Source organism: Myxocyprinus asiaticus, chromosome 29 (genome assembly GCF_019703515.2).
Source record: "Myxocyprinus asiaticus isolate MX2 ecotype Aquarium Trade chromosome 29, UBuf_Myxa_2, whole genome shotgun sequence".
NCBI lineage: Eukaryota > Metazoa > Chordata > Actinopteri > Cypriniformes > Catostomidae > Myxocyprinus > Myxocyprinus asiaticus.
In genome coordinates this window covers 13,377,976-13,403,860 of record NC_059372.1, presented here as the reverse complement: position 1 = coordinate 13,403,860, position 25,885 = coordinate 13,377,976, and the positions used below count along the sequence as shown (strand labels likewise).

The window sequence follows — 25,885 nt, the reverse complement described above, 5'->3', positions numbered from 1 at the left end:
TGCAGTTTCACATTGAGAGTAACTGTATTTTCACTGGCAGACAAACACAACTCTTTCCTTTACCATTGTCATTCATATGAAGACTTCATGTTTACAGATACAATGTGCCAATTACTCTGTGACCAAACCTTTCAGTACTGAGGTACATAATACATTGTATTACCATGGTAGCATTAATTGAGCACCAACTCTTAACAGTGACATATTTTTTAAAAAAAACATAATAAACTTATGATGATAATATTTATGACTCAACAGATTAGACAAAACAGCAATAAAAAGCAATATAACAAGTACTGTAGTTTAAAGTATAAAGTTTCCTATTGTGATAAAAAAAGAAAAAGAAAAGAAAAAGAAAACAATCAAGAAGAAATCACAATGTTTTCACCTGGAATTACATTTCTCATTCTTCAAGCAAATATTTATTTTAAATTTAATCTTTATTTTGTGACCTTCACATATTGCTGATGTGTATATAGAAACCTTGTATGTTCTGTGCAACATTGTGATGCAAGTTACATATCCCAGAATGTTCTGTTGTATTAAAGAAAATCTAATTCCAATGTTATAGGCAGCATGAAGTCTGTTTGAAACGAACATTATCAACCTATGTATCTGTATATTTGTTTTTAATTACCCTTTTCCAATAAAGTATGAATTTTTTGTGTACAAACTGTTGCAAATCAACACAACAATTCGCATTTCTAGGTAGAATGTTTAAGTAATTCACATAAAACAATTTGGAAATAGACAACAAGTTTTGTTCATTGTAAGGACATTAAATTGAGCTCTATTTAGAGATAATTCTCTTTGAACATGTCAAGTTGCCCTTACAATTACAAAATGAGTGAATGGAATGAACTGAAGATCTTAAAATGGGATGTACTTGCTCTGTACAGACAAACGCTTACTTAAAGGTCCAATATTGGCGAATGAGACAGAATTAAGACTACATATGATCATAAACTGCTCTACAGTTTTTCAAACAGGCAGTTTAAAGAACCCCTAGAGCTAAACACCTGCGTCTGAATAATTTATGCACTTGTAGTCCTTACGCCAATGCAATCAAAACGCGATGAGCAGTTCAACCAATCAAAATACGTCTAGAACGTTATTCACCAATAATATTGCGAGTTACCGTTCTGTCCTCACCAGGCTCCGCGTGATCCAAACCGCGCCTACAACGGGCCCGAGTCCGTTTTTTCAACCTTCACTGCGAGCTCGGTAGCAAGAGGGGCACCTTCAAGCAGGGGTTGAGAAAGAACCACTTCTAATATTTATACAAATATACAGCAATCATGTCCTTCCTCTCTATCAGCAGACTAGCCCCAAGGCTCCTCAGTTCAAAGGTAGGACATTTTTATTTTCACTGGAGTGATGGAGGCTCAAGCCGCTAACCGGTTAGCCTAGCTAAACTTAGCTTATTTAAGTGACAGGCAGCGAGTTTGATCCATTAAATGTTAAATAAACCTCAAAGACTTTAATTAATTGCAGTTTTGGGACCTTTAGGCACGTAAGACGTTGTGTTTATGTGTCTTGTCCTTGAAACTGGCTGGCTGTGTCATAAAATCTAGTGAGCTGCCTAGCTGGACAGCATGACATGAACATTCGAATGGAACGTTCGAACGCGCATGTTGCGGAATAATATTGTCGAACGTTCCAAAAACTGTTCGAACGTTCCAAGTGCGCCGATATTGCCCTAATATTACTGTATACATGGTCAGCTCACAAAGTTTTGAGACACAGCCAATACGAATCTGTTTAGTAAGAGTTAGCTTTAGTTTTTAGCTTGAGGAAGGTCTGTCATTGAGCTGTTCAGTGGTAAAGATGTTCACTGTCATGTTTGGCTTGCTGTGTGATTCTTGATTATAATACCACTATCATAAGATCATAAGATTAGATTCTTAGCGAAGGTCCAGCTGTGTAGTTAACATTAATTCACATGGCTCAAAACATTACCCAGTCTGCAGTGGTTATTATAATGTAACAAAGAGCTGGAAAACCAGTTTGGCATCTGTGATCTCCACCTGCTGTGAAAAGGTCAGCTGTAGTTTGACAGATCAGTCAAGATCAGTTAACAGATCAGATCAGATCTGTTGTTCTGTGTGGTTGATTTGACCTTCAGGATAATCACTCATTTTTTCAACAGTCAGCCTCATGAGTTTGCCCCAAATTCACTCATCTTGGCTACTAATTTGTACAAAATATACACTATAAATGTTCCATAATTGGACTACTGATAGCTTGCAAATTATAAAGTGTTTCCAGGATGTTGAATGAGCAAACCTTGGGATTTTTGTATTTGATAGGCTACACTCACTGTCATGGCATTTTTCAGGAAGAGACTTTACATGTAGCTTAGGTTCTGTTTCAAAATAGCTGGATGAACAAAAATGAATGAAGAGAAGACTGTCCTAAGGGTACTTTTGACCTACAGAAAGCTTTACTGAACTTTACCCATATACTTCTAATCATAAGACTACACCATAATCAGTGTTGTTTCTACAGAGATAAAGCGGTTGCCATGCTGTCTGAAAGACTTTATAGTAATTTAGGTTACTTTGCTTATGTCATCCTGGATTAATGCTCCATTCACACCATTGCATGACCTTTGTACAACATAGAGTGTTACTTGGTCTCACTCATATGGTATTTTTGATGTTTATTACAGTTATGTAATCTGGTGATTGATGTTCATATTGGCGACCAAGACACATTTCTGAACTGTACTTCCTTACTTGGCTACTTTCCCTTTTTTCTTGATAATGTACTGGATGATGATCAAACCAAGACAGTAGTCTGCTTTGTAAAACACTTGTGGGCACTCCAAGTACTAAGTAGATAGATTTAAATGGCATTGCAGAGAGAAATGCAGATAGCAACGGAGCCAAATTGGCATAGGTTTCAAATTAATTCTATTCAATTCTAAACCTGATATTGTAAAATCACTTTTCTGTGCAGTCTGGTCAAATTGATTTATGCTAGGTCAACATGGTATTACTGATCAAATATTCAGTGCAGCTACTCAGTGGTGGACAACCTCTCGAGCTCGGCTGACCCGTCTAACACAGCTGTCTACCTGTCATCTCCTTTGAGACGTATTGAAACACTAAAATATTACCTTTAAACAGAGCACAGAGAAGCTTCTGAAGTCATCAGAGCATTACCTGTCATTCTTTCCTGAAGAAAGCTACAACACAAAGAATACTTTTTGTCACAAGCCATAGCTGGAGTTGTCCCAGGAGTCAATCCATAGGCTATTTCTAGTGAACCCTGCTTAAACAAAACCCTTGTGTCTGTTGTGCATATAGCACAATAGAATAGGACACAGAAATGAGTCAAAGGTCATAGAGAGGTCTAAAGGCCGATTTATACGTCTACATTGAACCTATGCCATAGGCTCTGCGTAGTGGCCAATGCCGTGGTTCTGCGTACTAGTACAGAACTAGTAAAGCGCTTGTATATTGAGAATATGACTTTATCATTATTTCAGAAATAATGTAATTAAACAAAAGCGATGCAATTCGTAGGTTCAAAACTATTTCTTAAATTACTGTAGCATTAAAAACGAGTTCATGAAAGTATTTGAACATGTTGAGATTTAGAAACATAGGATTTATTATACATGTTGTCTGCCATGCAGAGAGAAAATAAATCAGGCATTTACTGTATGTTTGCTCTTGAGTCACTTGAATAATAATAAATATTCTGGCATATTTTTGATGCTCTGTGCTGAAAACAAAACAAAAAACATCAAAATTCCTTAACTTCTTACTTGACCAACACATAATGGGTGTCTGTATAAAACTTAAAAGCTGGACTTTATAATGCATATAGGCAGTATAACCAGCTCTAAACAGGTACTTTTTAATTTGCTGACAAATTAGAAGTGTTCCGTTCATAACTTTATGAAATATTTTTACAAGCAATTTCATTTATTCAGATGAAGTCATTTTCATTGAGTAACATTAGGTCAAGGTTAGTGTAGCCCAATTTAATAATGTTTAATTTAATGGTCCAACTTAATTTGTTTTATTAATCATTAGTAAATGCCAGGTGTAAGGACAGTGAAACTGTTGCACTGTCAATTTAATAGCAACTGTATATGTAACACTCAATAAGCAACTCAGCTAAGCAACACTCAAATCAAACATCACTTGAACATGAAAGTCGATCCTCAACCTAAGCACTTAAGCGCCAATCTTCACCACAACAGTAACCCCCTAAACTCCAGCCTAACAGACACTCTTTTTAAATACCAATATAACAGAACATTTCCAAATCTCATCCTTTTCTCCTTTTGCTGAAAAATGCATAAAATAACACTTTATTTCAACATTTGTCCACCCCATCCAGTTCCATGCTGGGAAATGGAAATCCCCTGCCCAGTTTCATCAATGCTACAGAAAGTATTTATGTAGTCCCAACTCAGATGGATTAATAACACTTAAATTGTACAAATTTAATTGGATAGAATGCAATGAAATCAAGTTGTGACTAGAGATGTAACGTTTCACGGTATACCACGGGTTTAAAAAGAGATGGTTATCAAACTGTTGACATTTATAATTCACAGTATTGCATTCATGATATTACTTTTTTTTGTGTGTGGATTTTTTCCCCTTTTTCTCCCAATTTGGAATGCCCAATTCCCAATGTGCTTTTAAATCCTCGTGGTCCCGTAGTGATTCGCCTCAGTCCGGGTGGCGGAGGATGAATCCCAGTTGCCTCCACGTCTGAGACAGTCAACCCGCGCATCTTATCACGTGGCTTGTTGAGCGTGTTGTCACGGAGACACAGCACGTGTGGAGGCTTCACGCCATCCACCGCGTCAACTCACAACGCGCCCCACTGAGAACATACCACATTATAGCGACCACAAGGAGTTTACCCCATGTGACTCTACCCTCCCTAGCAACCGGGCCAATTTGGTTGCTTAGGAGACCTGGCTGGAGTCACTCAGCGCATTCACGATATTACTTTTATATTATTATTTTTTTTTTTTAAATCCAATTTAAGCAGGGGTTCTCAAAGGGGGCGTTCAAAGGATGCCTGGGGGCGCAGAGAGCAAATTCTTAGAGAGGGGGGCATTAGGTTACAAATGGGGGGCGTTTATCAGTCATAATAATAAAATCTATCGTCAAGTTCTCTTTGCATTAAATGTTTATCTAGACTTGGAGTATATCAGTTGGTTTTCAATTATACGGGTTGGTATGCATTTTTTACCGCAGTTCATCTGATTCTGAAGTCTATGACGCATCTGAAATATCTGGTTTAGCGTCAAATACACAGACAGAGGCACAACTAGGGATGCACCGATACCACTTTTTCTCTTCCGATATCTGAAATCTCAGTATCGGCCGATCCGATACCAGTGTTGTTTTTTTGCATAATCAGTTTAGAATATATTTACATTATTGTGTGGAACTAATTGGGGGTACTCTGTAATAGGAAAAGAAACACAAACCTCTAACTACACATTATTATAATATAAATGTATAGCTTATTAAGAAACACTTTATTATTAACTAGTATACTGGATAATGTAGCAGCAAAATTAACAGTAATTCCAGTATAAGTCATCAGTAGAAAAGAAGCCGTTTATATTTTATTTTTTTCCCCAACTTGCATCTGGACTTTAAAGGATTCAGATACATTTTTTTGTTCAATTTATTTGTAAGATATCAGTCCACTTTTCATTCGCACAGTTATTTTTTAGAACCCATTCAACTTAAATATTGTTATAAATTGTAAACAAATAGTAATGATTATAACATTAAATTATTATTATCATTATCATTGACTTAAAATTTTTTAAATACAACAGTAATATATTCAATCATGCACCTTTAACTTTAAAACCTTTGGGCTTCTATTTTGACATTCAACTCTCCAGGAAGTCCTGTAAGTGGTATGTAGGTGAGTTCACAGTAGTTTGATTTGCTTATTCAAATTCTGGTAAAATGTTCGGTTCTAAATGCATATTATAAGTGAACCGAACTATTGAGCATCTACATCTGAGGTGCTGTTCTTGAGTAGTGCTCAAATATTGCGCATCGATGTGAAGGCTAAAAATAGCCACGAGTGCATCACCAGCCTGTGCGTGAGTTTGTGTCAACATAGCAGTGCAATTCACTAACGCGCTGCGCATACTATATATTTACTTATTAAACGCAGCCTTTTGTGATTCACAGAGCTATTGCACGTCTTCAAGTGGCTTTGAATAAAATGCACGAGTCATATGAGCTGCTTTACTGGCGATTTTATGGTTCATTTATGTCATTTTTGGAGCTTGACAGTAGCGAACATGAATAACACACAGTATCGGATTTGGATCGGGCTCATCGGACCGATACCCGATCCGTCTAAAAGCGGTATCGGATCGGTGCATCCCTAGGCACAACCTCCGCTGCTGCACCTGTATGGCTCTGTAGATGGATACGGCTCAATGGACAGAGCAGCACGAGCGCAAAGCTCTTAAAGCTCGAGCTCTAAAACACGCAGCTTTGTGAGTAACAAGGTGAGAAGCAAGGTGTGAGAAGCGGAAACTAGTGATGGGCATTCATCAATAATTTGGTATTCGAATATTTAATTTATTTATTTATTTATTTTTTAGCAATATGTGAAAAAAAAAGAAGTATAGAATGAAAGCATTTAAGCTCACTCATAGCGAAGAAAAAGAAACTGCTAATGAAGTAGACTGATGCAGTTAAAATACAGGACAAATATGAACACTTGATATATAATAGTTATGTTTATATTGTATCTGTTGTTTTTGAGAAAAACAAGCATATCCACATGCTCAGTAAACTATACTCATTTATACACACCAGTTTAAATGATGGAATGTCCCTCCGCTAGCAAAGTCTTTCTCGGATGCCATGTTTGTTGTTTACATAAGCGTTGCGGGGATTACGTTGCTACGAGGACGCTGCTTTCTGATGAGCTGTACATATACTGGAGTAAAGTGTACACCGCTTATACAGTACATTTAAACAGGAACCAAGCTTTCTCGCAGTAAGCCATATTCTCACAATAACCTGCTTTTTTGGTGTCCATATAAATGTACTGACAGAACGGTTTGCTCATCAAGTGTGATCAACTTGTGTCCACACTCAACAGCGCCACCCAGTGCATTCTGTTATAACTGCCAGTTTTAGTTTGTGTGTTCAGGATTTAACATGCATCGCACTGTATATATGGCCAGCAAAGCAAAACTTTGTGAAATTCGAATAGTGTTTTTTACTTTTCGAATAATTATTGCAGAACGAATACTCGAGTATTCGACTACTCGTGCACATCCCTAGCGGAAACCATTTGAATTCGGCACATAATTCTACATGACCACCCTTGAATTTATTGTAGTAACGCTAACTCTACTTTAGGCAGAAATAGATTAATAATAAATGTTATCATATTACTACTTCAGCTCTATTACATTTGTCATAGCATTGGGGGAGTGAGGGAATATAATACATTTTTGTTACAACTTATAAATATTAATATTTTGTATTTATTGTTTTTACATGTGTTTAGAGTATTACAAAACTGCCATAGTTTGTTTTATAGAAATCATGTTACATCTAACCACGGTAGTGAAGATCCATGCTTCCATGTGTTTACTATGGTCTTGTTACAAATACCACTGTTAAAACTATAAAAATAAATAATGAATAAATTACAATTTTCAAAATTGTCCCTCCCTTCGTCATTCAAGTCAGATGCACTCTGTAATGAAGATTAAATTACCTCAGGAAATACAGATCTCTATGCTTTGTAACTCTATGCTCTATACAAATAAACAGCTTTTAGTCTGAGTAAAAGAGTATGTCTGTTGTAATCTACTCATTCATTAACTTTAGAGACCGTCTATCTGTGGATATTTCTGATATTTGAACCCTCAAAGCTGCGCATTAATTATCAGGTTCACTGACAAAATGTTTTTACTATGAGTGTGATTCAACATTTCCCTGAGTCAAGCAGTTGTCTCTGTGTGCTTCAAGATGACCACAATCATCCCTGTGCCGAAGAAATAATTTCTGTCCTGCCTGAATGACTACCAGCCCATTGCACTTACACCTATCATCATGAAGTGCTTCGAGCGGCTAGTCATGAAACACGTAAAGAGCAGTCTTCTCACCACACTGGGCCCATTTCAGTACACCTACCATCCCAACCGCTCAGCAGAGGTTGCCATATCTGCTACCATCCACCTTTCTCTGACCCATCTGGACAAAAAGGACAACTACATAAGGATGCGGTTCATAGACTTCAGTTCAGCATTCAACACAATCATCCCACAACAACTGATAACAAAGCTGAACCTGCTGGGTCTGACCACCTCCCTCTGCAAATGGATTCTGGACTTTTTGATTGGGAGACCCCAGTCCGTCAGGATTGGCAACATCACCTCCAGCACCACCACACTGAACACCAGCGCTCCCCAGGGCTGTGTGCTCAGTCCACAGCTGTTTACCCTGCTGACTCATGACTGTGCTGCAAAGTACAGTTCAAATCACATCCTCAAGTTTGCTGATGACACTGCAGTTGTGGGCCTCATCAGCAACAATGGTGAGTCAGCATACAGAGAGGAGGTGAACCAGCTCGCAGAATGGTGTAGAGACATCAGTCTATCTCTTAATGTTGATAAGACTAAAGAGATGATTGTTGACTTCAGGAGGACCCAAGCAGACCACTCACCACTTCATATCAATGGAACAACTGTGGAGAGAGTCAAAAGCTCCAAGTTTCTTGGTGTGTAAATGACAGAGGACCTCTCCTGGACTCTCAACACCACCTGCCTTGCCAAGAAGGCCCAGCAGCGCCTCCACTTCCTGCGGAGTCTGAAGAGAGCCAATCTTCCCCCTCCCATCCTCCCCACCTTCTACAGAGGGACAATAGAGAGCATCCTGACCAGCTGGCTCACCGTGTGGTACGGGAACTGCACAACCTCTGACCGCAAGACCCTACAGTGAATTGTGAGAACAGCTGAAAAGATCATCAGAGTCTCTCTACCCACCTTCGACACCACATACTACAACTGCTGCTTCCATAAAGCCACCAGTATTGCGGATGACCCCTCTCATGGACTCTTCACCCTCCTGCCATCTGGCAGTAGGTTCAGGAGCATCCGTGCAACCACCAGCAGACTCTGCAACAGTTTCTTCCCTGAGGCAGTCAGATTACTCAACACACTGCTGCCTTCCAATGCTCACCTGGCCTAGTCAAACACCTAACCCAGTATGACTCAAAAACATTGCACATCTGCACTTTACAAAGCTGCATCAGTCACTTATTATTATGGAACTAATTTATGCTAGACTTTTGCTATACCTAAATTACTTTCCAAAGTAAAGGCAAAATATTCTGAATTGGCCACTTTAAAATGCTTCTACCATCTATGACTGATGTTTTCATTGAGTTATTTAGTCAAGTTTATATGATGCTGTGTATATGTAGCTGATTCTCTCTTAATTTAACTGATATTTACAATGGAAAGTTTAATTTCTTTGGTTGGATTTAAAAAAAACAAACAAACAAAAAAAAAAAAACAAGTAATACCATGAATGCTATAACGTGATTTATAAATGTCAACGGTTTGTAACAGTCTCTTTTAAAAAATGGTGGTATACTGTCACATACAGTATGAATTGGAAGTGTTCATGTTGAGATTGGTGCATCACTATTACTATTTCTCATACTTGGCATTAGGGATTTGAACAAACCCCTAACACTGAGTGTTAACATTTGCCACATAATTCATCCCGTACGTTTGTTATGCACATGAACATCTTAAAAAGAGCAGATTTACATCCATTCTAAATCATAGACATCTGCTACATCTCTTTTTGGCATCTGAGAAGAAACGTCTTATAGACGTATTTAGATGAGCAAACAATCTCAAACATATGTCTTCCAGATAAAAACACACAAAAGGTGTTTTATCAGAGGTAGTGCTTAAATGATTTGTGCAAAGATGTACATGAGTGGTACTTTTTAGACACTTCAACACATCCTTTCAACTTTTTACAGATAGCTTTATCATAAAGATTTGCAGTGTAGTAATAATGGCCTCTAGGATGCATGAAGTGTGATGCATTTGATATGTCTGAAGGTATTTAGCTACTACAGAAGCCTGTTATGTAATCAGTCTCCAATACGTTCACTCTAGGGTCAAGCTAACAGCTGCCTGTAGCCTCACCTTTATCATAGATTACACGGTCACGGACTTGGAGGAAGGGCAGTGACTTGCAGTTACTTATCAGCAACAATAAAGGCCACTCCATAATTAACTCTTAGCCTTATTGGTTTTTTAGTACTGTATGTGGCTAGAGTTGTGTCTGGCTGGTCCTTATTTCTGGCCCTGCTCATGTTCAGATATGGGGCGCTTGATGGGGGTGTCTGTTTTCAGAGCATTGACCCACAGTCCAATCAGGAGCCCCATGGTGCAGGAAGAATTGGCTTTGGTTCGGGAAGGTGCAAACCTTTGAGGTAAAATCCTGCGTAATCCAGTTCAATCTCTCAGCTGTAGTCTGGCCGTTTCCTCGTGAAGGCCTGCCAGCATGTGTCGTGCAACTTCCTATTCCCTGTCTCCTTAATAAAAAGAGCCTAAATTTCTTCTGCGGTTGGCATGTTTGCCAATTAAATAGCCTTGCAGTACTAATATTTACATTACATATAATGGTAAGAAGATTGTAGCACCCTCTTCACCTTTTTAAACACCCCCTGCAGAGAGTTACCATTGCCAAATGGCTCTGCATTTAGCCATGCTCTTGAATCATTCTGCAGTGGCAGTTTATGCGGTGTGTCAATCAGACCTCTCTTAATCCTGAAGATATATATAGACATGAGGGATGTATTTTGATAGACGAAAGAGTTGGGCTATCTGGATGAACCGTAACTCTTCTCCAAGCCATTTTGTAATGGAATTAGCTCTATGATCTGCATCTGACTCTGCAGAATTTATTGTGTTCTTGTGCACCTAGGCACCTTTTTCTATTCCTGTGAAATGTTTGAATATTGTCATTGTGAGAGCTTGCATAATAAACACTCCAAAGATTTGGAACAAATGGTTTTAGGTAGTAGACAGATTTATCGGATAAAATGTGTGGCTATTTTGAGTAGGGAAGCACTGATTCGATACCTATATCGGTATCAGCTCCAAAACTGTCGTTTTTACCAGATCGACTATCGGGCTGACGAGCCTGATTCAAATCCAATACTGTGAGTCATGGCTGTTACTGTCAAACACCAAAAATGACATTGTAAGCTCCATTAAATTAGTCCATATGACATGTGCATTTTATTCAAAGTCTCTTGAAGACAAACAATAGCTTTGTGAATCACAAAAGACTCCAGTCATGTCAGAAGCTCAAAAGCCGTTTAATTTTACATTTGAGCGGGACGCCCCCTCGTTGCCATATTGACAGCCTATGTCATAAGCAATTGACAGAGTTACTACCACTAATAATGACAATAATAATAACAACATGTTTGTTTTATATAGGTCTAGTGCTTTCAGCCAATGCTCAAACATAAAGGTACATATAATCCAAACAATATAACAACAAACTTACTACAGACATCAGTGGAGCCTTAGTGAACAGTATAGTCCAGAGTGATGGTGATCAGCAGGAGTGTGATCCACCAGACAGTCCATAAAAATGAGTGCAATGGAAAGATAAAATGTTCCTGAAAAAAAAAAAGATACCTGCTGGAGTGATTATACAAACTTCTACGACCTGCAGCTCTCACAGCGCGGATCTCGGATGAACACCGCTACATCAAGTGCCAAGAGAGAACACATGACATCTCAGCTGCCAAAGAACTCGCGATTCGCAGCAGTCCGTTCACAATCCAGTGCATAACAATGCGCGAAATTCGTTTAGATTGCATCCATGAAAAGTTAATAAAAATAATAATACAGAAAATTAAAATGCATTACATTATTTAGGCACACTAGTGAAGCATTAAAAAAGACAATACAAAAAGTGGCTTTAGAATTCAATATATTGTTTATTTCCATATTATTGAACATAAGCCTATCATTGGCCTACAGTTCACAGCAATACATTTTGCAATTGAATTCCTCAGTCAGTCCGATATTCATTATAAGTGCTTGTCAATGTATACATGTGTCAGACGGAAGCTGTTGGAGCAACTGGTTTCGTTGTGTCATACACACCGTTTTTAGGTCGCTGTGTCAAGATAAACGAAGTATGAAACTTAGAAAAACACGTCTTGAGATCCCTGCCTTCGGATTTGTGCTCCATCAAGCTGTGTTTGTACGCAAGAACATGTTCTCATCTTGTGTTGTCTGCTCTCGGTAAGTGTGGTCTTTTTGAGCTGCGCGTTGCCTATACAGCAAGTTTCGCTTACTGCCCCCTGGAGAAAACAGGTGGTGCTCCATGCTTGAATTGCTTATATGGAAGGATGACCTTATTACAGTCCGGGGACATTATTATTTGCGTTATTGTTTATATAATTAATCGCACTGAATTAATGCGTTAAATCAACAGCCCTATTATATTTATATAATGTGTAGTTAGAGGTTTGTTTCTTTACATATAAAAGAGTACCCCCCCCAATCAGTTTCTCACAGTGAGGTAGGGCTGGGTGATATGGACCAAAAATCACATCCCTGTATTTTTAGGCTGAATGGCGGTACACGATATATATCTCGGTATTTTCTACAAAGTGGACCAAATGTTCAGTTGTAAGTCAAAGCCACATGTGAGATGGTAAATGAAGCTTGCAGCGCACTTTGTTTCGGGGCTGAAGTCTTCTCGGGCTGCGAAGGCTTCGCGGCTGGGGTTGCAGCAGCAGCACGAAGTTTAACACATACTGCAGTTTATGGTGCTGTTGTAAATGGCGGAAGAGATTTGAAGTGCTTCCACTTTTGGATGCAACCTGTTTATGGCATGCTCTACAGATGTCATGCAGGGCCCGACATCAAGCATTGTGATGTGCTTGACCTTCGGACAAGTAAGTTGATCATACACTTGTCCGAATAAAAAAAGTTACTTGTCCAGAGAGAAAAAAGGACATGTATTGGTTATATGCTCAAGTAACATGTCAGAGTTTCTGTTGTATGTTTTCTCAAATTAAGACATGGCCAACCTAATAGTATTATACCTATGCAATCAACTAGACTAACTAAACTAACTGCGCTGGGTCGAGGAGGTTATTTTATGTTACATGTACGCACGATAGTCAAATAAAGGAAAGCATCCATCACTCTCATTTACAGCAGGGGTGCTCACACTTCTATGGAATAAGGTCTGCTTTTCCATCATGTTATCGCAGCAAGATCTACGATACACAATATATACATTTATCACAATACCAACATTTCAGTAGTCTTTAGTAAAATATGATATTTGATAGCAGCTTCAATACCATAACAAATAATAGCCTAACACTAACTAATTTATGTTCTCAAGTTATTATTCAAGAGCAGTAAACAGTCAGTATAATAAAATAACAAAAGAAAAGCAATGAATAGAGAAAAAAACCCCCACTATAGAACAAAAAAATACAAATTAAGAAAACAGTGCTTTTTTAACTGCTTTAAAAAAAAAAAATTACAGTATCATGTATTCAATTAAACATTCAGAATGAATTTGACATAAAACTACTACTGGTCTTCTCTGTATGTTTTATACTTTTATACTAGAGTTATACAAGTTATCCAGCCAAGAGCAGTGAGTGGTTTTGTCGTTTTCTTGTTATTGTTGTTTGATTAATATTAAGGATACACTAGACAGCGGCAGGTCTATTAGGTTACATTTAAACTTACAAGTCGTACATTTTGATACAAATCAGCTTCCCCCCAATGTTAATATTAATTTGAAACATAACTCTGTTTTTACATGAACACCTCACCAAGATGGGCATTTTGGCAGAATTATGAAATGTATTTGACCGTTTAGGCACGAGCGTTCTAGGAGCACACGAAGCGTGTCGCACACACACAAGCCGCCTGTCAGTCAAACAGCGCGCAGCTGCTTTGCTGCTCATCTGATCTTTTAAATCCAAACCATCTCCAAATAATTGAACCATTGTTTTTCTTCTTACTAACCAGGTCTTCTTCGGCAGTGTGAACCAGTGCGGTGTCACCCTCCATGTTGCAGGAGAACTTGTGAGCGAGTGGGGCCGGGTTTGCGCACAGATGCAGAACGAGAGTGGGGGCGGGGTTGCGCGGAGAGTGAAAGAGAGGAGAGGTGTAAACACGGCACGGCTTTACGGAAGAAACGGGTTGTGTAACGCAACATCAAACTAAATTGATATAAACGGTATTGTCTCATCCTGTATCTCGTTTGAAAATATATCGATATACCTTAAGTCGATATACCGCCCAGCCCTACAGTAAGGTACTATAAATATTCTAAACTGATTAAAAAAACAACAACACTGGGATCGGTATTGGATGATATTGAGAGTTCAGCTAAAGGAATAGGATCGGGAGAAAAAAAGTGGTATTGGTGGATCACTTATTTTGATATTATTAGTGTCTGTTGATTAAGTGAAGTGGTAATTCTGCCTCGTTTTATTTCCAAATGCCACTGGTTCTTTGGAACCTGTGGAAAATTGGAATTTAATTAGTGTTGTCTTGGCAACTGACTCATTTTGCATTGTGCAATTGAAACTAAAGTCACCTGCCTTGCAGCTGTCAGCAGGCCCTCTGAAACAAAATTTTGCATTTGTCTGTTTGTCAGCCCTAGCTATTTTAAAAATATTTGTAGAAAAGCTGAACTTCCTCTGCAATGCATCTTTCATCGTCATTGTTTTTCTTTTCTCTTCCAGAATGCATGCGTCATTGTGGCCGCCAGACATGCCAGTGCATCCACGGTACGTATCTGGATCATTTCAGATAACTACACACAGTCTCCTGAAACACTGATCATAGCCAGACACAGACTTTAGACTTTAAGTACACTAGACATAAGATCACAGCCTTGGCTTAATTTTTTATTTTTATTTTTTAATTGAAAAGTACAGTTTAAGTATATTCAAAAGACATGATATGTTTGTTTATTCAAGGTCCCCTGAAGCTGTTTAGAGCCCTGACCTTTTGTGTCTTATACAGAATTTGAAAGACGTCCTGTCAGACCTCATCCCCAAAGAACAGAGCAGGATCAAGAACTTCAGACAGCAGCATGGCAAAACCTCAATCGGTCAGATCACTGTGGACATGGTAAGAGACGCATCAACTCTGAGCATAGAAATGAATGCAGTATAATCAACATTACCATAAATCATGGACTCTCTGTATGGTCTCTGTCTGTTATCACTGTTGGCTACTTCACAGTCAAACTAAATGAGCTGTAACAAAATAGAATGTCCTACTAGTTAGGGTACCCACAGTCATGGTAAACCTGGAAATATCAGGGAATTTAAATATTGTGATTTCAGGCCTAGAAAATAATGGAAACTAATAGAATCTTCTAGTTCGCCTCAGCTCTAAAATGTTTTATAGGCTAGAAATGTCAGTTTTTGTGTGCAGTATCTATAAAAAAACAAAAATATATTTTTTTAATCCTTTATCCAAAAATCATAAGCAAGTCATGAAACTGCATTGGTCAATAGGTGTGGGAACACTGTACCAATACATTCAGCCACTTATGGAAATTCAGAGATTGTAGCTCAACTGGTAGAGCTTGGTGCTAACAATGACAAGTTCCCATGCAACATATTAACAAAATGAATGCACTTTTAATCCACTGTAATTTGCTTTGGATAAAAGTACAGAAATAAATGCAGGCCTAAATGTCAAGAAAGTGTAGAAAAGTTGCATTCATATTTCTTTAGTGTTGCGAGTGTTGCCTAACATGCCAGATCACATGATCAGCATGGTGTAATTGTTCTGCCCTCTGATTGGACAGCCGATCTTTTCAAGGACACTTAGGCTTTAGTGAGAATGTAGTTTCAGCTTTGTCTGAATGCCAGTTGGCCTATACTGCAACTAAAATGTCAGTTATTTGAAAACTGCACCTGAAGGGTATCATTACTCAGGCATATGACACAAGAGGTAGAGGCCAGAGAACTGAGGTGGAGGGCTGGTTTGTGACTCAAAGGCATGTTTTTCAGTAATGTTTGTGTGCTGTATTTGTGTTTAACAGATTTATGGAGGAATGAGAGGCATGAAGGGTTTAGTGTACGAGACGTCTGTGCTCGACCCCGATGAGGTGAGTACACAACTTGCACATTCAATTATGTGCACTTTTTGACAGCTACCATGCCTGGTATTGTTAAAACATTTTCCTAAATGAGGTTGTTACTTTTATTTATTATAAATGAATTCTTTAGTGTTTTTTTTTTTTTTTTATTAGTATTTGTAAGTCACATTAGTGTCAAGGGTTATGAGATAATAAAAGGTAAAAACTTCAAAAACCAAGGCCTGTGCTATAGTCTGCATTCACAATGTGTACAACATAGCAAAAATAGGTAACATGCAACTTTGAAGGTACATAACATCATTGATGCTCTTTATGTGAACTTAATGGACAGCTATGTTGCTTAGTGCAAAACATAGTAAGTTATATAAATACACATTACATCAATATTTATCCTACTAATCCCTAAATGCTTCTTTATAGTACAATTCCCAGAGGTTTAAGCTAAAATTCTAAATGTTTACTTGATTCAAATACACACACTAATGCCTGTGTTTACCGATGGCATCTTTAGGGCATCCGTTTCCGTGGTTACAGCATTCCAGAGTGTCAGCAACTGTTGTCCAAGGCTCCTGGTGGAGAGGAGCCGCTGCCTGAGGGTCTGTTCTGGCTGCTGATCACAGGACAGGTGCCCACTGACGAGCAGGTGTGGAAGAATTTATTCCTCTTCACTGCAGTTTTACTGTCAAAGATATTCTCTGTGCAATTGAGCAGATTGGCTTAGCGGTTCTACTCCTGACACAGTGACCTGTGTTGCTGTGATGTGAGTTCGAATCCAGCTTGTAACATTTCCGATCTCATTCTTCTCTCTCTGGATCATTCACTGTCCTCTCTATACTAAAACTGGCCAAATAACAAAATAAAAAGAGATTGCATGTTTTATGTAAGGATGTGTGCAGATTTTATAGGAATTGGCATATAGATGTACAATGTTACATTTTGTAAGACTGGTTGCATTGTATCCCTGTTTTCCATCAGTTGGACCAGACTGCTCTGATATTTACAATTTACTTGTACTTTTGAGAAACGTTTGTGGCCTTCCCTAAACGGACATTGACCGATGCATTAAAATTATTTCTACAATTAAAATATTCATTGAATAAACAATGTTTTTTAGACATAGCTACAATTTTCTGCATGTATCTTAATATGAAGATTAATGTGTATCAGGTAGTGCTTATTTGATCAACCTCTCAATATCCAAGCCAAAGAATAATGTCTGTGCTTTTGCAACTCTCCTAACTCCCTTTTTGTGGTCCTTGTCCTCAGGTGAGTTGGTTGTCAAAGGAGTGGGCTAAGCGCGCGGCACTTCCCTCACACGTTGTTACCATGCTGGATAATTTCCCCACCAATCTACACCCCATGTCTCAGTTCAGTGCCGCCATCACGGCTCTGAACAGCGAGAGCAGTTTTGCTCGGGCCTACTCTGAAGGAGTGAACAAGGCCAAGTACTGGGAGGTGAGTCAGCCAATGTGGACATGGCCACATGATCTATTCCTCTTCTGAGGAAGCTAAATAGGGCTGGGTATTAATACAGATTTACCAGTTTGATTCGGATTCACAAGCTTTCAACTCATATGGGTATATTTAAGTTATAATGTCCATTTTGATTACATATAAAATAAATTCTCTCCCAGCTAATGCTGTTAATTATACCGGTGACCTTTTAGCTAGGTGCATTACGAAAAAATATTAATTTTACAAATTATATTTTATTTGTTTTTCATCATTATGGCCACATTTAAGATTTTTAAAAATGTTCAAATTCATGTATTCCATCTATAATTATGATATTATATTACATATGATATTTTGTTATGTTTATTGTTTAATGCATAATTTATACTGTTTACAAGCAATTACACTGACTTTTAGAACACGTCTCTTTAAGAAAACCGGCAGTTCTGTAAAGAGCGTCTGTAATATTTTTTAAATGCGTGATTATTATGAAATGTGTATGTTTTGTTGTTTTTGATCAACAACTGATTGTAAAGAACGGAAAGAACATCAAAAGAGAAATTATTCAATGAAAAATTGATTGTGTGGATCTCTTTTTTTTGGACACACATTACACAAAACAAACTTATACCCTTAACACGCAGTGAAAGTATGCTGAACTTCTTTGCCAATATACTATTCAGTCACTAGTGTGTGAAATCTGAACATTTACCAGCCAGTGGCTAATCACAGATAGTTTTAGTCTTACAGCGCAAAATGTGGTCTCGTATGCGAGTTATTTACTCAGATTGTAGAGTTGCGCACATAGTGAAAAATTGATCTTGGGATTTAAGAATCGATATCGAGATCGTTTAATGATGCATCTGAAAATTGCTATTTTAATATAGGCATTCATTGTAATTATTTGTATAAGAAACTTTAAAGGTGAAGTGTGTAATTTCTACGCCTTGAGCATCATTAATTGGAATTCCAAAAAGAATTACTGTTTTCAAACGGGTTTTCCAAACACTCCCCTTTTCTTCCATTGTTCGGTTAAATGCATAGTCCCATCCCAAACTCGTGCCAGTGGTTTAGCCAATGTTGTGTCATGCTGGTCAGTATGCTCAAACAAAAAGAACAGTGTTTATATAGCACCATAGTGTTCACACTTTTCGGGGAAATCAACCTACGAATGGTTTACATATAATTGTCTCTGCATATAAAGCTGGGACACTAGATAGTATTTAAACCTTTTACAAATGACACACTTCACCTTTAAAGATTGCAAAATGTCATACTAAAAGTTTTGAGTTATTAAGACTAAATTACTTGTGTATAGCAATTCTTGCCCAAAACTATATTTACCTGCTATCTATTCACTTTTCTGTGTAGTTTGTGTATGAGGACTCCATGGACTTGATCGCCAAACTCCCATGTGTGGCGGCCAAGATCTACCGTAACCTGTACCGCGAGGGCAGCAGCATCGGTGCCATCGACTCCAATCTGGACTGGTCGCACAATTTCACCAACATGCTGGGCTACAGCGAGCCACAGTTCACAGAACTCATGAGGCTCTACCTCACCATTCACAGGTAATGACCTCAATGACTCATTTATCATAAACCGTTCCTCCGCTGTTGTGTTACCACTGTAAATGGTTCATTATTTTTCATTATCGTTATGGTTCATTATTTTTATATCATTATTATAAACATTATTTTTGCAATTCCATTTGGTGCTGCTAGTGGCACAGAAATTAAACGCTTCACTTTTAAATGAATCCATTGTGCCCTCTGCTGGTGTTATTTGATTTTGACTTTTTGAAGATATATAGCCTTTGTGTGTGTTTCCGTTCCTTTCCAGTGACCACGAGGGTGGAAATGTCAGCGCGCACACCAGTCACTTGGTAGGCAGCGCACTGTCTGACCCCTACCTCTCCTTCAGCGCTGCTATGAATGGACTAGCTGGACCCCTGCATGGACTGGCAAATCAGGTTTGAGGCTCCGATATACACTTCACTACAGTTGACATGCTTGTAGTTGTTCTGATGTACGACTGATGGAAAATGATCTAGCATTTAAATAGAATGCTTTTCATTCATATATTTCCTCCTCTGTCCTGTAGGAGGTGCTGGTGTGGCTGACAGCCCTGCAGAAGGAGCTTGGTGGAGAGGTGTCGGATGAGAAAATGAGAGATTACATCTGGAACACACTCAAATCAGGCAGAGTGAGTGCCCTTATACACTGGCTTGAACAAAAAGTAGCTTAAGTTGATTGATTCCAAAAGTTATTTACCTTTGTCTTCCCTCTCTCACATTATCACTCAGGTGGTGCCTGGCTATGGCCACGCTGTGCTGAGGAAGACGGATCCCCGCTACACCTGTCAGCGCGAGTTTGCCCTTAAGCACCTTCCTAATGACCCCATGTTCAAGCTGGTGGCTCAGCTCTACAAGATTGTACCCAATGTGCTCCTGGAGCAGGGCAAGGCCAAGAACCCCTGGCCCAATGTAGATGCTCACAGTGGAGTCCTGTTGCAGGTGAGAGACCAGAAACCAATCAATATTTGATATATGAAGTGGTGTAGAAAACAGAGATATGTAGAAGCTCTCTATGTTGTAATTCAGCTTGGTATTTGACTGAAGAAAGTTTACATTTGTTCAATATGCTGTTTTTTTTTTTAATAAATAAATACCAATGTAAGAGAGGTGCACAATATACTGGCGGCCAAAATATTATTTGTCGTTAAAATTAAAATATTTTTATTGCGCTTATAGTGGAATTACAGCAGATATTTTAGCAGGTAGTTATGATATATTTGGTTGTTTTAGCTAAGTTACCATGTCACGTTGCTCTGTGAGGATTATTTCAACATCTATGCTCAGAGTAACAATGTTTTTGGACTTGTTTTATATGGGCTAATTCTGATAATTTAATTAACGGCTCTAATGAGCATCATCTGATGTGAGTAATGATATGCTGTTTTCCAAATTCTGTTTGTGATTCATGAGGTACTAAGTGAAAATGTGACAAAAATACTTCTGTATAATAGTTTAGAGCAATTTTGTCACATTTTTGCCTCCATGAAAATTGCAGATCGCTTTACTTAACCCTTTATACTCTTGTGCATTTTTGGGCTGCTGCCTGCAATTTTTCACACTCAAATTTAAAAGCTCACCATTCACACACACTGTGGACTACCCCCCAAATAAAAGACTCAAATTATTCATAAATAATATTGTATGTGTTTATCTGTACATTTTCAAAAAAACAATGAAATTCACAAGGCAAAAAAATCATATTATGTGTAGTTGTAGTGCTTTCAAGATAGCAAAGGGTGAATATAATTTACAAATCACTCCTTTTTGTTTTTATTAGCATTTTTCATACTGTCCCAAGTTTTTCGGAATTGGGGTTGTAGAAAACTCCCTAATGTAAATGCAGATATAAAGTTTTTGGCTACTTGGGGCTTACAGCAACAGTTGAGCATAAAAGAGACATTTGTATTTGATGACTTACAGAAATCATATTTCACTTTGTGATTTTGTTTTTGAAAATATTTCGAACTGTGGTATTAGGGCAACAGAATTAAGAGTGAGAGCTTTCATTTGATATGTGATTTGTCCATTTAGGTGCTATGTGAAGGACTTTTATTTTCATATAAATATTTCCTCTAGGGGGTGCTAATTTTCAAAGCCTTATTTTGTTATTTTAAGTAACATAAATGCAGAAGTGATCAGTTCAGATTCTAAGCTTTCAAATGATACCTCATATGCCTGACTTATGGATACAAAGACTCAAAGAGCGTAAACTCTTCCTCTGGTGGGTCCATAGAGTTTAAGGGGTTAAAGGGTTAGTTCATCCCAGATGTGTATGACTTTTCTTCTTCAGCAGAACCAAAGTGAATATTTTTATAAGCACATTTCAGCTCTTTTTGTCCATACAATGCAAGTATACAGGTGCCACCAGTCTGCTGGCTATTTGACAGTCCAAAAGGCATATTTAGGCAACATAAAAGTAATCTACACGACTCCAGTCGATCAGTTAATGTCTTTTGAAGCAAATCGATAGGTTTGTGTAAGAAATTAATCGATAATTAAAGGGGTCATGACATGAGGAACCAAAATTTCCTTAATCTTTTGACATATAAGAGGTCATTGTACTATAAAAACATACTGTAAGTTTCAGAACTGAAAACTTCCTCCTTAATAGAAAAAGAGCATTTATTTAAACCAAGCTGCAAAAACGACTCCTTTGGAATTTGTGACGTCACAAGGACTAAATACATCTGCATATACAACCCTTATTATTCCTTCAATGCACACTTGGCCCTGCCCACTGGTGCTCAGAGTCAGTCACACAGTTGAAGTGGAGAGAGATGGGCCTGTCATGGGAGATTAGTCCAAAGTGGACTTACACAGGACACCTTCATGTGCCTGTCTGGATTTAAATGTTTTTCTACATAAACATGCACAGACAGACGTCTTTGACCGCTTGATGCATATCTCGAGCCGCTTTTAAAAGACGCGATGTCAAGTTACAACTCTAAAGAGGAGAAGCTCTCTGTCATTCAGCTGAGCACAAACGTGTCATGGATGCATTCTTTCGTTTAATTCATGAATATTTCATATGTCATGACTGTGTGATAGTTTATGGTGCTGACATCCTGTTTACACCAGGCACGTCCATTGACACGACGCAACGGCTTGAGGCTGTCTACACCGGGTGCATTGACAAACTTTCTCAACCATTTATTTGTGGTGTTGGCAGTAGTAGCGGGACATTCGTTTACTGTCGGCGCGACGCGTCGCAACGGGCGCTTCCATGGTAGACAGCATCATTGATTATAGTGGGTTCTATTGCTTGTAATGTGACTCTCACTTCCGGTGTAAACAGGGTGTGAATGTTAACAGTTGTGCTTCAGATGAACAGTTTAATATATTTGGATACAATGTGTTGGATGTGCATTATGTGTAAACCCTGACATTTAGTTTTATAATGTTGTTGAGCTCGTTCATTGTCTTCTAATTGAGTTTCAAAAATGGCTCTATTCGAGGGGCTGTATGATGTTATCCAATCATAACAGTGGGTGTTTATGTTGAAGTTTCAAGGAGGCGCTTAGGCCAAAACCAAGCTTTTCAGACAGAGGGCCAAATACAGGGTGGAAAATTATCATTTATTACTAAATTATGACTGTTTTACTATCATTATCAGTGGACCTCAGGGAAGATAATTAAACTATAAAAAAAAAAAAAAAAAGCATTTCATGACCCCTTTAAAACTTTAACTTTAAAAAATCACTTCCTGCCAGCAGTCGACGCATCAGTGATGTAAGCGCAATGGCACGTTCATGCGAGAAGTTGGAACCGTGCACTTTGTATACAACAGAGGAACGAATGTCATGTGAGAGTTGGGTCATTTCAAACAGCTATTCAGTGCTGGCCGGAAGCAATGATTTACAGTTAAAAATGTTTTAATTATCAATTTGCTACTTACACAAACCTATCGATTTGCTTCAGAAGATATTAATTGATTGACTGGAGTCATGTGGATTACTTTTATACTGCCTAAATATGCCTTTTGGACTGTCAAATAGCCAGCAGACTGATGGCATTGGTATACTTGCATTGTATGGACAAAAAGAGCTGAAATGTGCTTATAAAAATCTTCACTTCAGTTCTGCTGAAGAAGGAAAGTCATACTCATCTGGGATGGCTTAACTGTAACTAAATCATTTTTTCATTTTTGGGTGAACTAACCCTTTAAAGCAGATTGCCCAGATTAAAACGAGCCCAAATACATAGTTAATAAAAAAATAATCATAAATTATCGGTAACGGCCTCAATGAGCTGTGATTTATTGGTATCATACTAGATATTCCATATCGGTGCTTCTCTACAATATAATGGTATTTTTCCTCTCATTTGAAGATGACATGAAATCAGAGTTTACCCTATATACTTCATAAATAAATATTTTTGGTCTTAATTTGCACGATTCATCTGTGCATGGTATTGTAAAGGAAATGAAATTAGTTTTTTGCTATTTAAATTTTACAACCTCTGAAACGACTTTTGTTATCTCAGCTCTTTTTACAGAATCCAGTTAAATCTTGATGGATCTTAATATTCTGTTTCTCTCAGGAATGCATCGTATTATCGTTAAATTTATTGTGAATGCTGTTTCATGTTGTCTTGAAGCTTTAGTTTTCTACTTGACTCTTTTACCTCGGTTTTCTTGTATCTCAAACATGCCTGATGTCTTCACTCCTTTGTTTTGCAGTATTATGGCATGACTGAAATGAACTATTACACCGTGTTGTTTGGCGTGTCCCGGGCCCTGGGCGTTCTGGCCCAGCTGGTGTGGAGCAGAGCGCTTGGCTTCCCTCTGGAGCGTCCCAAGTCCATGAGCACGGACGGACTCATGGCCCTGGTCGGGTCCAAGTCAGGCTAGAGAGGGAGAGACCATGCCAGCGGAGTGAGAACAGGAAGGGGAGGAGCTTAAACTATATTAGAAACAAGCCACTGGGCTTAGGGATTCAATGAGACCGTACACTTTTAAATGTAATCTAAAAAAAGGGCCCTTTGTTATTAATAATGTCGAGATGATACATCCCATTTGCATTCATAATAATCCTTCGTACCCAAAACGCATATCACGATTCTTATGCTCGAGAAATGAATATTTGTAACACACGTGTAGTCACATTACACAGTCACCGCTTGTGGTCACTTTTCAATAGTTCCTCTCCTGTTTTCCCACATAAATGCATTTCTCACTGATTTCTCAGACCGTATGAACAATTCTTTGTTCCATGTGCAGAGAACAGGCTTGAATGATGCAACTATGTTTGTAGCAGAGTGGTTTAATAGAGGAGGCTGTGCTGTTGTCCAAGACTGCAGCAAGAAATCACCCTCTTCTATTTAAAATGATAATGACACTTTAAATACTAGTGTAGAAGAGTTAAGAAGTGCTATATTAGAATGTAAATAAACAAGAGTACTTATCCTCAGCAGTCATATCAACTATTTCATGTTTTAGTCTGTCTTTTTACTTTCCGAGATTCAGATGTTCACTTGAGCCTCTGTTTTGTATGACAATGAATTGACAAAGCCCTGCTCAGAGCCGGTCAGATAACTCTATGCAATTTGACTAGCCGTCCCTTTAGCTAACATCAACATGTTTCTCCTTGTACGAGCACTCCACAATGGCATAAAAGGTCCTCTCTCAATAGAATTGATTCTGTGAGTTCAGTTCAACTTGGGAAACTTGTATATTTGTTTAAATGGGTACTGCCCCTTTAAGTTATCTCATATTGCTCTCTGACTTCAGCCAATCATCTTCATCTTCTCCCTGCGTTTTGTTTCAATGGACTTGTTGTGGCCGCACCTTTTTATTTGAAATAACCAATTCTTTCAATTACATGAATCTCCTTTTCCCCGGTGGACATTTTTGGCATGGATAACTTTGATTTGTCTCATTTACACAAGTTATTGTATTTGCAACTTGTGAGCAAGCCAGAAAGGAACAGTCCAAGCAGGATGTTCTACATCCTGTTGAATTTATTGTGTTTGTTTAGTGAACTTGTTCATTCAAGAGTGCTTTAAAGATCTGCTACTCAAAACCGTAGTATTTTTTACCATGTTGTGTGTAAACATATAAAAGGGGTAAGCAATCATTTTTTTGTAGGTTTACATAATTTGAGGTTTTACTTATTTCTGTAAATATAGCTTGAATGTATGAACTACTTAAAACAATCATATCAAAACATGGATGTCTTACCAGGCCTATTAGTTAATGAACCACTTACTATAACTCACTCATTGAACTCGTTATTTAAATGAAATACCTTTTTAATATAATTTCAAACATGGAATCTTGTAAATGAAATTGTGTGATCTGCTCAGGTTTGGCACACATGGGTCAGTTCATAAGCACTCCATTAACTAACAACAGGACTTCTACTTATGTCACCACATCTTTGTCACCCAATTCAACTTGTAGTAAGATATTTGTCCAGTTTTTCATGCCCTTTTCATGGTGTATGTGTGTGATATTTGTCATGTCGGGTTCATTTAAATTATGAGGAACTTGAATATGGAGATGATTGGTTAAAGTCAGATCTACCAGGGGAAATGGGAGGGGAACAAAAGAATGGGGTTCAAATGTGTCTGGATTGATTTGGGAAGTGAAGCTTAGGTGAACAAAAACAACAAAATAAAACAAAAATGGGAAAACTTGAGAAAAAAGGAAAACCAATAAATGTTTTTAACAAAA

At 38.1% G+C, this 25,885-nt stretch overlaps 1 protein-coding gene across 1 annotated transcript; it reads left to right on the top strand.

The window, feature by feature from the left end:
• The first annotated feature begins 1,189 nt into the window (after window positions 1-1,189).
• On the top strand, window positions 1,190-25,885 carry cs (citrate synthase). Its single transcript, XM_051661730.1, has 11 exons — window positions 1,190-1,349; window positions 14,806-14,850; window positions 15,089-15,196; window positions 16,122-16,187; window positions 16,690-16,821; window positions 17,445-17,633; window positions 19,005-19,204; window positions 19,476-19,605; window positions 19,737-19,838; window positions 19,939-20,148; window positions 23,891-25,885. Exons 1-11 carry the CDS (start codon window positions 1,299-1,301, stop codon window positions 24,059-24,061), a joined length of 1,404 nt encoding a protein of 467 aa, XP_051517690.1. The 5' UTR covers window positions 1,190-1,298; the 3' UTR covers window positions 24,062-25,885.